Raw genomic sequence first — 13,437 nt, forward strand, 5'->3', positions numbered from 1 at the left:
CACGTTCACTTTTGACTATGTTGGAAACTGAATTATACAATTTATTGGGATCGTTAACGTACGGAAGTTCAGTTAGTTTAAGCATTACATTATTTCTATAAGCTTTAAGTCGACCATTATTTATCGGAACACATGTGATATCCTTTTTTGGCATTTTGTCAATAGTTATATTAAAAGTGGCCAATTGACCGCAGTGATCAGAAGTTAATTTATTTATAATAGATTTATTACTACGTACGGCGTTAGTATAAATATTGTCTAAACAAGTGGCAGTAGTAGAAGTTATTCTAGTAGGCACCAAGAAAAGATTCACAAGATTATAACATTGGAAAAATGATATGAGCCTACTGCTAGCACTGGAATCTTCTAATAAGTTAACATTGAAGGGCCCGAAACGTCGGTTTGTTTGAAAAAACATATCTATCATCTAATCTTTTTTCAAATAGTCCGTAAGATGAATCAGGGGGTCTGTACACGCTTAATATAACAAGCCATTCAAGCTCTATGCAGGATATCTCTATAGTCCGCTCAATAGATAGGCTCACAATATCTGTACGTTCTTTAAATTTTAAATTATTTTTAATAAGAATTAAAGAGCCGCCATGAATAGCTTTTTCTCTGCTGAACGAACTAGCCACCTGGTGATTGTTGAAGCTAAACATGAACTGATGTTTTGATAGAAAGTGGTGTTCAGTAATACACAGAATATCAATATTATTACAGTTAATAAATAATTCTATTTCTAACTCTTTGCCTTTCATGCCTTGAATATTTTGATGCACCAGGTTCAATATACAATTTATTTTATTTCTGTGTGTTTTAGGTTGGTTTTTTAATGTCATTGTGTTGCAAGAGTATCTCTCCGTTGTCTTATTAATTAATTTAAATAATTAGAAGTTGAATTATTTTCAACAGAATGATTATTGTCAGTAAACTGACCTATGTCAACGGACTGCTCAATAGAAGCAGCCGGTCTTGTAGCCAATGATTTGGCTGAATTATTAATATAATATGATAGCAACTCTGCTATCTGTCTCCTAAAATAACTAGTAAGATAATACCTATCTTTAGTCAAATAAAAATATTTACTAATAAAATTATTAGTATCCATAAAATGAAATTTACTATAATGAAATGTCAAGCTGTGTAATGTTCTATTTAAGTTATGCCTCAAATTATTTTCACTTGTTGTGAGGCTATTGCTGAAGGGAAAAGCTAACAAAATAATTTCTTTTATATTAATTAAATTATTTAATTATGAAAAATATTGTATTAAATCTTTTTTGTTACATTTTCCTCTTCTGCCAATTAAAATTATTAATGAAGTGTCTATGTCAAATTTAGTTGACAAAATACTATCTAATATTTTACAGTATGTTGCACCTGGCATGCAAATATTTGTTAATTTTATTCCTAGGTGGTTATGTTGCAAACATATATTTTTACCCATTTCATCACTATACATAACAATATTTTTTTGAATTTCATTTGACCTAGTTATTGACAAAGAAGTATTTTTTGATTCTAAACAAGATTCCTGCAACAACAATAAGGAGGGATCAGTGATACACACAGACAGGGAGGATTGTGGGTTTACTTCTTTGCAAATGCAAACTTGATTATTTGTTAGAGACTCAAATCTGTCATTATTATATCTACATAAATCTAATAAATTATCCATAGCCTGTGTGTGCTCCTTAATCTCCTGTTGCGCAGTTTCATATTTCTGTGTTATTAATTTTAATGAATTTGTTACACTAAGTAATTCTGCCTGGAGGCGCTGTGTGTCACATTCATAGCTAAGCCTATTTTTCTCAAGATTTTGAGTACAATCACTCAATTCACTCAACAAACTCTGACGTTCTTTTCTTAATGATATATTTTTACAAAATGCTGCATTTTTCTTTATTAATTTGTTTGTGGTAGATATGTATTTATTAATTTTAACATATTTTTTTAATTTTTTTTTACTACAATTTAAAGCTGTTAAATTAAATGAGTGACTTTCACAAGTCAGATCTATGGTGATTGATTCTGAAGAGGAGGGTGGTACAGCACACACCACTGAGGGAGCACTGCTGACCAGCTCATCAAATAGGGACTGCGACTTTGTTGACTGTTGTTCGTCCCTTGCTTGTTCCATTATAGTTATTTGATTGTATGCGTCTCGTAGGTCACATTCTAATGAAGAAATGCGTGCAAGGGCTTCTTCGAATGCGCTGCTGCTTTGGTCGAATCCATCTACCACTATTTGTAGCTGGTCTCTTTGGTACTGTACCTCCGTAATTTGTATAAGCAATTCAGCCATATCACTTTTTAATTGCCTATTCCTATCTAAAATGTCCAATATTTCCTTTTCACTATCGTTTCTTTCTGTTAGCAATTGCTCATTCAGTGCCTTTGCTGTTTTGAGTTCTAATAAAGCGTGTTGGAGTTTATCCTCCAATTGACGTTTCGCAGCGGCTTTGCGTGTAAACTTGTATATGCTTTTGAAAAAGAAAATGAAAACAATTTGAAAAGAACGTTAGCAAGAAAGACAGCTGATCGAGCGATTACTAAATAGTGAGGTTATGTTACTTACAATTTATCCGTACAAAGACTAAATATTAGACAAAATAACAGCTCTAAAGTTATATTATAAGTTTAACTACCTGTTTATCTTAATAAATATGCAAATACTTACGAAATAGCATAGAATTTTTAAAAACAAATTCATAACGGCTATCTTTCCAAAGTGACTAGAAAAATGCTCAAATTACCTTTAACCTCGATAATTACTGTTGCAGTTGTGTAACAATGAACTTAATTGATAAATGTGCTTTGCAACCACGGATATTATTTCACATAAGACACTTTTTGAAAAGTAATAGGCCAGTTAACCTGACGGTTTTCAACGTCACTTTGTTTACTTATTAAACCTGATCAAATCACTATGTATGCACTTAAAAACTGTATAAGTATATTTTGTAATGATATTATTCAGCAATGAAATGGGGTTTTACAAGAATAACATGATAAAAACAATTAAATTAAGAAATAAAAATACGGAAGACTTAAGTTTACAACTTAACCGCTGTGTTGCCAGCATCAAAAGTCGGTTCGGTGACCTTCGGTCACGCTCGAGTCGCGGTCGGCCGGCCGATCGTGTCCAACTCGGTGAATCATCGGTTCCAGTTCTAATCGCGACTTGCGGTTACTCTGCCAAACACCGAGTTGAGTTAACTTGAGTTGCAACTCGAGTAACTTGAAAATTAAACTAAATGCCATCTAGCGACATAATTTTACAATATTTCAAAGTGTCGATTGCCGCTTTACTTACGAAGATAATAAACAAAATCCTTCTTCGTCCTAAGTTATCTCCCTTAATATTTCATAGATGGCACTATATTCTATGTGAAATGGGAAACAATTATAACGTGAAATACTTTTACATATTATTTGTAGCATTTAACATTTGGTGCGAAACGCGAAATAGCTGATTGGTTTATTGATGTTAGTTGTAGTTATGTTATATATTATAATTTTGGTTACATTTTAATACGATTTTGACCTAATGGTGGAATGTTAGCAAAATTTTGTCTGGTGAAGCGATTTAAATTAAGATATAATTACTTGGATTTATTTCGTTAGTTTATCGTTTATTTAATTAATAAGTTGTTGTAATATTTGTATATAAAAGTAGGAGAAAGCATTATTATGAGTGTAATTTACTGTAAATAACCAGTGTAAAGTTTTGTGCAAATTGTAAATAGTAAATTGGTAAAGTATGAAGCAAAGCTCATTGATTTATCTTCTATAACCTGTAACCACCATATGTAATAGTTACTAAACAAATGAAGCCAGTCGTAACTAGCCGTAAAAAACTGTAGACTATTCTATAGATAGACTATAGATGCTATACTTAGCAAGTAAGCACAGTTAATTATTTCACGTTTCTTTCCATTCGTTACATTATCACACTACCTTGAGCTGCTAAAAATTATAATTTTAGCACTTTAAATAGCGCGCTATAAAAATTTAACACTTAGCGCGCTATGCGAATATAGCAGTTAATCTCATCTCTAGACATAATATCCAACGTTCACCACCTACACCAGATCTTTTATTCTTTACTTTATCCATTTTGCATGAACTTACAACGTCCAATAGAGTAGAAACCCTAACAAACTTAAAATAAAATCTACTGAAGACGCGCTATAATATGTTTATTAATAAGTATAAACACTACAGTATGTCTATAAATGAAATATATCTATAATAAACTTAAGAACACTAGTTTTTAGAGTATTAATAGACTATACTGGATATGTATAGAAAATTTTACTAAAAATAATCAGTTGATCTACAAATGAACTTAAAATAAGTACTGTAAGAGTAAATCTTAAGAGAGATCACACTTCATTAAGTTGTTTGGTATTAAGAAGGTTTTAAAATTTTGACTTGAGTGAAATAAGTCTATAAGAACAATTTCTTTTTTCTAAAACCATTTATAGAGAACTATTATCTAAACCTTTACCATATTAAGACTGTTCATAGATATAATAGTTTTGAGGCGTATAAAGTGTGCTCCTTGGGCATCCTCATTCGCAAGAGCGAAAGAGTGGCATGTATAACTGCCTCACAACCTTGAGCAGTCCCGAAGCCTACCTGTGTTGGTTGAAGATAACCTGTCATTATGTCCCTTACCATTCGACAGCACAGTTTGGCAGTTAGACGACGTATTATGCAGCCTATAGCTATCGGCCTAACGCCTCCGTCCTTCTTTGAAAGGGCACAAAGAGAAGCTCCATACAAATAAGGGCATACCATAGGGTTGAAAGATCCCTTTAACAAGAAATTACATAAATTCGTTATGGATTCTAGCAATCGAGAACCATTGCTACCGGCTGAAGGAGATGTCAATTTCTTGAGATGCTGTGGGCGCAAGCCATCCAAACCAGATGCGGACCCATCACAAAAGGAACTTATAGCATCTGTCATTTCAACAGGTGTCACAGGTATCGGACCACTTGAACCATCTGGTCCCGGAGGAAACACAAGCGGCATAGTAGGGATTGGATGTTTCTCCCGTAAAGATCTAAAAGTCTCCTCAATCGAAGGAGCTACCGACGAGTCCGATAAAAGTAGGCAGACTGCACCCCTCAAATCACCGTCGTAAACCATGGTCTCTATGCTCTTGACAAAGACATTGGCTTACGACCAGCACTTTCGGGGATGTATAATGCTGTACTAGCCACATTATTCTTCACCTTAGCAGTTAAAGACTTGTTAGCACTGATTTCGGGAACCCTAAAAGCAGAAAATGAAAAAGACAACAGGGAAAACCAATCCTCAACACTGTTAGTACACAAGCTATTGTCTATTATGGAGCACAATTTTTCCGCAGCCTGGCTCCTCACACCTTTAGCCGCTCACGCGATACATGGAGGCATGCTGCCACAGAGCTTTGCGCGATTCGTGCGTCTCTGGAAGCGTAGCACGCCTAGAGATGCCGGTGATTATTTTATACCGATTTATCGGATATCGAAGTTATAACAGGTAGAAGAACTAATATTAATTGCTATTTCGATAACTACTCTAGCAAACCATAAAGTTTTCAAAGCCTGGGTCTGTCATTTAAAAAAATAAACAACTTCAAAAATACGTCACGACAATCGTATCAGTGTTATTGTTTGGGCTGGTGATTTCGGTGTTTATTTATTGAAAACATACCGTAAGTAGTCAAATCGCGACGGAGGGAAAATGACTTTTAAAAAGTAATTATAAAATAAAAATGAACATTTCGTTTGATGGTCGATATAAGACTGCTTTATTTTAATTCAATATTCTTACTGCTAAGCCTTATCTACTATAGACTGCAACTGTGCAGTTTTGGGTGCAGGTGCATTTATGATGACCATGCCATCTCTATAGGAGTGAGACTGTGTAACTTCTTCCTCCTTCAGTTCGAAATCATCCGAAGAACAATTTTTTGGAGAATGATTGAGACTTTTGCGAAAACTGCATATGGAAACTGCATATTTGTATAAAATATAAGAAAGAAAACCTATGATTGATATTACGTATATGGTTCCTATGCTAACACTCTCCGTATTCACTACACTAACACTTTGCACTTCACCGTTTTTCAACGTATACGATATGATTTTTAAATTAGTCAGGTAAACTCCATTTAATTTTACAGGGTTGATGTTCCTTTGGATATCAGTCTTCAGGTTTGCAGGGAGCTTTACTAAAGGGAGTTCTGGATATAGTAATTTTTCTCCTTTTAAGGTACCTTGTGAGGTCAACTGCGAACTTCGTGTATATTACCCATCTGTTAAAATGCAGTAGCTCTGCCTTTATTTCTTCAAGTTCTATTGGAATCTGTGTACAGGAAACATCATTCGAATATGTCATCAAATCCAGGATACAGTATCTTCAACAGGAACTATTGTCTGCGTTTCGTCACACAGAAACATTCCATCTTCGACGGCTTTGCACGGCGTGGATAACGAGTTAGCGTTCAACCTCTTCGCAATAAGGTAATTTAGGTAAAATAATTAAGGTAAGGTTTGTTTCAGGGTTGGTGATTGGTAAAGGAACAATTTTGTAATAAAAGTAGGTATCTTTTCTAATTAAAGGTATTTCCATTACAAATATAATTTCATAATTCTTAACATATGATTTTAATACAATTGACTGCTCAATTTTTATTATATTTTCTGGAGTTGAAGGAAATACGAGCTTGTCCGTTCTCTCTATAAGCTTTAGTATCTTTATAAATTCCTGGGTATTAACAACAGATTGATGTAATATTCCGATTCTACTAAACGCTATAATATTTTCAATCTCTTTCAATTAAGCATAAACCATATGAGAGGTCTTTGAAATTTCATTGATTTCTTTACTAATCTTATTAACTGCAGCATCTAATTCTATGAGACTGTTCGTTATGTTTACAGTAGAGTTCGTGAAAATCCTCACCATTTCGGCTAATAGAGTTGTTTTCATTTGTATGGAATGCTGACGAGATTTTACTTCTTTTATCAAATTTTCGTATTTAGGCGTCATCGTGATCCATATTTCCCGTGATAACTTTGATTAAAGATCCCAAAGGAAGGAAAGTCCCCTCTTTTTTCTACTATTAGGAACTAATTGAATGTATTTTTCTAACGTGATATTTAACATATGATTTGCTTGCAACTTTATATCATCAAAATATAATAGAGACCTACTGATATTGGGGTGAGAGCTGACCAGTCTACTTAATTCCTTATAACTATTTATATTTAAATCTAAATTTTCTCTTATAAGCTTAATATCTAAAGTCTTAATTACTATCCACTTATCATAACTAACGAAGGCAGTTCCTTCTCTGACTGGAAGAACGCCAGGATTATTCTCAATCTTTTGAAGTTGAAGAGCCCGGGTCAATACTACCTGGGTCAGTAGCAGGACGAACCTGTGGAGGACGTTGTATGTCTTTAATTGGAACATTAGTATTTCTAGCGCTTGTCTGTACTGAAACTACATTTCTTTAAATTTTACCCTTGATCTTTGCCTTTTGATTACTAGGTTTGTCTTTACTGCAGCGCTTGTTAACACCCCTGAAAAAGATGGTATCATCATCGTTTAAATCAAAAGTAGTTTCTCCTCTTCTATCTTTTTGCACCTGTGCCTTTCTATATACCATTTTGTCAGTTACTCGTAAATATTTGTGTAAGTACCGGGTTCCTTTGCAATGCTCTTTAACTAATTGTTGAGTGTATTCTTTGGCGAAATCTACATTACACTGACTATTACTTTCAGTATGTCCAAATACAACTACGAAAGGTGTATATCTAGTTACTGAGTATATTGTCTGATTGTATGCCTTAACAGCATACGTCATAACTGATGCTGCATCTGGTAATTTTAGTTCGTACTTTGCAAGTCGATATATTTCTAATATAGTGGAATGAAAGTACTTTATCAATCCCATCGAATTGGGGTTGTTAGGGGTGTCTATATGCCCCCCCGACTGTGCTGCCACCTTGTCGTGGTGGGGGGGCTTGCGTGCCCTTTTGATCCCCAAGGCTATATATATATAGCGTTTCGCATACCGGTCAGGCTTGTGGGGGAGGGGCCAGACGAAGAGCGGCACATCCCGCGATGAACCCACTCCCGGTACCATTCTGATCAGCAGAACAGACTGGGATGTGGGAAGCCTGAGGGGGTACCTCAGGTGCCGAGCGTAGTTCTGCGCTCGCTTGATGAGGAAGTGGGCTTCTGTGCTCGTAAGCGCGACGGGTTCCAGCAGCTATGGTGTCATGGCTGTCCGGACAGGCTACGGCCACCGCCGGGCGACCTGTTATCCCGACAGAGTCAACCGACCGACTGGGACCAGGGGGCTTCCCTTAGCTGGTCGGCCCGAGTGGAGTCAACCACAATAAAAAACGCCCAAAGGGGATGTCGTTGGGGCGCCCCTTCACGGGGCCTCGCGCGGCGACGTCACGCCTGCTTCGGCGGGTTGGTAGGCGGGGCATATCGCCTACCCATTAGCGACCATCCCTGGGATACCTCCAGCCCTCCCAGGATGTATTAGGGTTACCCAGGTACAGGGGTCTCTGCCTGGGTGGACTGAATACTTCCCCCATATTCGTGGGAACCATATGGATTACCTAAATAAAAAAAATCTTTTCACACCTGATGGCGTGTCCGAGAAGGACGGTGATAATGCTTCCGAGGGCCTCGGCCCTCAACCGACGAACCAATGGGCGAATACCGGACACGATACTGCTTCTGAAGTGGAGGCGGCTAGTGTAAAAGACAGGCCCCACCAACCGCGGGACAAGCATGGTCGCTTCATCCGCCGACCAAAGTCTCCTGGCCCGGCGAGTGAAGTGGCCCAGTTGTACGTGGACAGCTCCGACGAAGAGATTCTTCGCTCGGATTTCACAAAGCCACAGACAAAAGGACATCGGTTCCCTCCAAACGTGCTCGTGAGGGTGAGGATGAGGCACCGGAACCCAATAGGGCTCCAAAAATCAACACAGCTCGGAGAGGCCGAGCTGTCGGTGTGGGTCACGCTAACACGGGACCTCGCTCTCGTGTGCCCGACGCGGATGGCCCTGGCGGGTCATATAGACCCACGTTCCCCATCCCACGTTCACTAAGTGCGGGGAATCTGGACGTGAGCGCGGGGACGGGCGAAGAGGAGCGATCTCCTGGCCAGGCCGGGGAGGTTGAACTCGAGGGCACAGCGGACCTCATGAGAGAGGTCCTGGCCAAGGAGGCGCGAGACGGCCTCGCGGCAATTTTAGCGGAGACCGCCAAGTCCTCCAACCTCAAGGGGACGATGGCCAAAGCCATAAAAGAGGCCGTCAGAAAGGTGGAGGGAGCCGTCGACGTTCTTCATCGTGGAGAGACAGCGACTGAGGCGGCGCGGCGGATGTCGGAGGACAACCGCCGGATGAGGGGGCAGCTCGCTGCCCTAGAGGCAGAGGTGAAGGCCCTGAGGGGGGCCCACTCCTCCGCCATGGCCAAGGCCAAGGCGCAGGTGGCCCCACCGTCGAGCAGTTCCGCGGAGATGCACGCGGGGGTGAGGGAGGCCATTGACGACCTCAGGCGCGACATATTCACCTCGATGAGGAATATGATGGACGCCCGCCTGAGCGACATCGAAAGGCGCCTCCCCGCGGAGTTCCTAAGACCACCACTGGGCGGCAGAAGAGGATCGTCCGCCGACAAAGCAGTGCCTGCCGCCACCGCCGCTGCAGTCTCTCCCAGGGTGCCTCTCACCGCAGCCGCACTCGAGCCAACACCGGGCCCCTCCCCGGCCCGAAGCGCGCCCGCCGGCCTGCGGCCCAAGAAGACGGCCAAGAAGAACGCCCCCTCGCCGAAGGCTGCTGCCGCCCCTTCTGCGACGGCCAAGAAGAAGGCTTCCCCGCCGAAGGCTGTTGCCGCCCCTCCTGCGGCGGCCCCCGCCGCCTCTGATGCGGCGGCCCCCACGGCCACTGACCAGGCGGCAACGCCCTGGTCGCAAGTAATTAGCTGCAGGGCCAGGAAGGGCAAAAAGACAGCTGCCGGCCCCCAGGCGGCCCCCAAACCCAGGGCGCTCACCACCCCGAAATCATCGGCGGTGGTGATCACCCTGAGGCCTGAAGCGGTGGCGGAAAAGGGGGCCACGTACAAAGGGGTCCTCGAGGCGGCAACCGCGGCTGTGGACTTGGGCAGCCTCGGCATCCCGCACGTGCGGGTGCGGAACACCCAGACGGGTGCCCGCATAATCGAGGTGGCCGGGGCGACCAGCGCTGGGAAGGCCGACACCCTGGCGGCCAAGCTGGAGGAGGTGATCGGGGGGCTGGCGACAGTAACGCGGCCAACCAAAACCGCCGATCTGAGGGTCACCGGCTTAGACGAGTCGGTTACCCCAGAGAAGATCCGGACGGTGGTGGCCGCGAAGGGCCAATGCTCCCCGTCCCTTGTGAGCGTAGGAGCTGTCAGGTTGGCCCCCAATGGAAGAGGGTCAGCACTCGTTCGCTGCTCAGTAGCGGCAGCCCAATTGGTGGCGGCTACCGGCCGCCTGTTGGTGGGGTGGTCCTCTGCCGGGGTTCACGTGATGGAGCCCCTCCCCATGCGCTGCTACAAGTGCATGGGGATTGGCCACACCAGAGCCCTTTGCCCCTCCAATGTGGACAGAAGCGGGCTCTGTTTCAGGTGTGGCCAAACCGGACACTCGGCCTCCGAGTGCACGGCGATCCCGCGGTGCTCCGTCTGCACCGCGACTCGCCGACCAGCGGACCATCTAATGGGCGGGCGATCTTGCGCTCCTCCCCCCACAAAGGGCAAGCCGGCGGGGACCCCAGGCCCCCCACCTGTTGAGGGACAGAGTATGGACGTGTGATGCCAGCACGTCACCACACAATACTGCAGGGCAACCTCAACCACTGCGCCAGGGCACAAGACCTATTGGTCCAGGCTATGGCGGAGTGGGGGGTTGCGGTGGTGGTTGTGGCGGAGCCATACTTTGTCCCCCCACGGGGAAACTGGGCGGGGGATCGGGAGGAGACGGTGGCCATAGTGGCGTCGACTGACGGAAACTCCCCCCCTCTAGTGGTGAAGGAACGCGGGTCAGGGTTCGTGGCGGCGAGGTGGGGAGAAGTCATCCTAATTGGGGTGTACTTCTCTCCAAACCGCTCCCTGGCCCAATTCCAGGCGTTCCTGGAGACCCTAGAGAGGGCGGTGAGGAGGGCAGCTCCGACGCCGGTGTTGGTGTTGGGGGACTTCAACGCCAAGAGCGCGGCGTGGGGTTCTCCGGTCACCAATGCCAGGGGGCCAGAGTTGGAAAATTGGGCGGCAGTCTTAGGGCTAGCCATCCTCAACCGGGGCCATGCCAACACGTGCGTTCGGCGAAATGGGGGGTCAATCGTGGACGTCACGTTTGCGACCCCCTCACTAGCGACGCGAGTATCCGGTTGGCAGGTCCTGGAGGACGAGGAGACCCGAGATCATAAATACATACGGATGAGGGTCTCCCATTCGCCCACGACGGCCTCTAACACGACCCCCGGGGGGGCTTTCCGACATGGGCACTCACCCGCCTGGACCTTGAGTTCGCAGAGGAAGCAGCCATGGTCCAGGCGTGGTGCCCCCCCCCCCCCCACCCCCCCCCCTCACATGGTGCCCCACAGAGCAGACGGGGGGCAGACTGAGGAACCCCCCCCGGAAATCACCGATGGGGAGTTGGAGTGGGCGGTGGGACGGCTGCGAGGGCGGAAGAAGGCTCCCGGCCCGGACGGGGTACCGGGGCGAGTCCTTCGCATTGCCCTGAAGCATCTCGGGACCCGCCTCAAGCATCTCATGGATGACTGCTTGAGGACGGGATTGTTCCCGAGATGCTGGAAGGAGGGAAGGCTCGTCCTGGTGCCCAAGCCGGGCCGACCTGCGGACTCCCCCTCGGGGTTCAGGCCCCTCGTCCTGTTGGACGAGGTGGCAAAGATCCTGGAGCGAATCATCGCCTCCAGGATCAACGAACACCTGAGGGGGACAGGCCCCGATGTGTCGCAGCGGCAGTACGGGTTCAGGGCTGGACTCTCCACCCTGGACGCCCTGGAGTCGCTGCGACACATCGTGGAGGAGGGTAACGGCGAGGGGGAAGGCGTGGTGGCTGTGTCGTTGGACATAGCCAACGCCTTCGGCACTCTCCCCTTCGCTGTTATCAGGGAGGCGCTGAGGTACCATAATATCCCCAGGTACCTCAGCCGTCTGGTGGAGCACTACCTGGAGGACAGGGTGGTGCTCTACCAGACGAGGGAAGGGAGGCGCGCCGAGCGCCCAATGAGGTGCGGAGTACCCCAGGGGTCCGTATTAGGACCACTACTGTGGAACCTGGGGTACGATTGGGTGTTGAGGGGCGCGCTGCTCCCCCGGACGGCGGTCGTCGCGTACGCCGATGACACGCTGGTGGCCGTCCGGGGGACCACCTTCCAGGAGGCGGCTCGAAGAGCCTCAGTAGCGGCGGACATGGTGGTCCGCCGAATACAGCTGCTGGGGCTCGAGGTCGCCGTGCCGAAGACGGATGTGGCCGTCTTCGGCGGGAGGGGTAGAGGTTGGGCGGTGCCGGCAGGCGCCCACATCTCCATCGCGGGAGTATCGGTCCCGGTCAAGTCCCAGATGAAATATCTGGGACTTGTCCTGGACCGGCGATGGAACTTCGGGGAGCATTTCCGGCAACTTGCTCCCCGAATAGTGGGCGCCGCATCGGCGTTGGGCAGGCTCCTGCCCAACCTCGGGAGGCCGGGAGCCCCATGCAGAAGGCTATACACCGGGGTGACTCGGAGTATGGCCTTATACGGGGCTCCCATTTGGAGTGGGGCCATATCAGCGGCGACGAAGGCGCTGCTGAGGAGGCCCCAGAGGGTGGTCGCCCTGCGAATGTGCAGGGCGTACAGGACGGTGGCCTGCGCTGCCGCATGCGTCCTCGCCGGTACTCCGCCATGGGACTTCGAAGCCGAGGTCCTGGCGGAGGTCCGCACCTACCGGCGGGGAATGAGGGACCGAGGCGAGCGACCCGCTCCTCAAGAGGTGGAGCGGGAGCGCCGCCTCGCGGCGCAGCGCATGCGGGACCGGTGGAAAGAGGGCTTGGCGGATCCCCCCTATGGCGCTCGTACCATAGAGGCGATCCGCCCTGTCCTCGTAGAGTGGGTAAACCGGTCCCACGGGCCACTGTCGTACCACCTTGTGCAGGTGCTGACCGGGCACGGCTGCTTCGGTCACTACCTGCACAAGGTGGCGAGGAGGGAACCGTCCCCGTCGTGCCACGAGTGCGGCGCTGCGGATGACACCGCGCAGCACACCCTAGAGGTGTGTAGCCGGTGGGATGAGCAGCGCCGCACTCTGACGGGGACTGTAGGGCAGGACCTCTCGCTGCCGAGCGTGGTTGCCGCCATGCTCGATAGCGAGGAGTCCTGGGAG

The 13,437-nt window shown here is 46.4% G+C and overlaps 1 protein-coding gene across 1 annotated transcript; it reads left to right on the forward strand.

The window, feature by feature from the left end:
• The first annotated feature begins 8,633 nt into the window (after positions 1-8,633).
• LOC113238677 (mucin-19-like) lies at positions 8,634-10,867 on the forward strand. The gene is made up of 2 exons (XM_026475514.1): positions 8,634-8,944; positions 8,998-10,867. The coding sequence occupies exons 1-2, from the start codon at positions 8,634-8,636 to the stop codon at positions 10,865-10,867; spliced, it is 2,181 nt and encodes a 726-aa protein (XP_026331299.1).
• Positions 10,868-13,437: the final 2,570 nt, after the last annotated feature.

Source organism: Hyposmocoma kahamanoa, unplaced genomic scaffold, assembly GCF_003589595.1.
Source record: "Hyposmocoma kahamanoa isolate Upper Pololo Valley unplaced genomic scaffold, ASM358959v1 97395, whole genome shotgun sequence".
NCBI lineage: Eukaryota > Metazoa > Arthropoda > Insecta > Lepidoptera > Cosmopterigidae > Hyposmocoma > Hyposmocoma kahamanoa.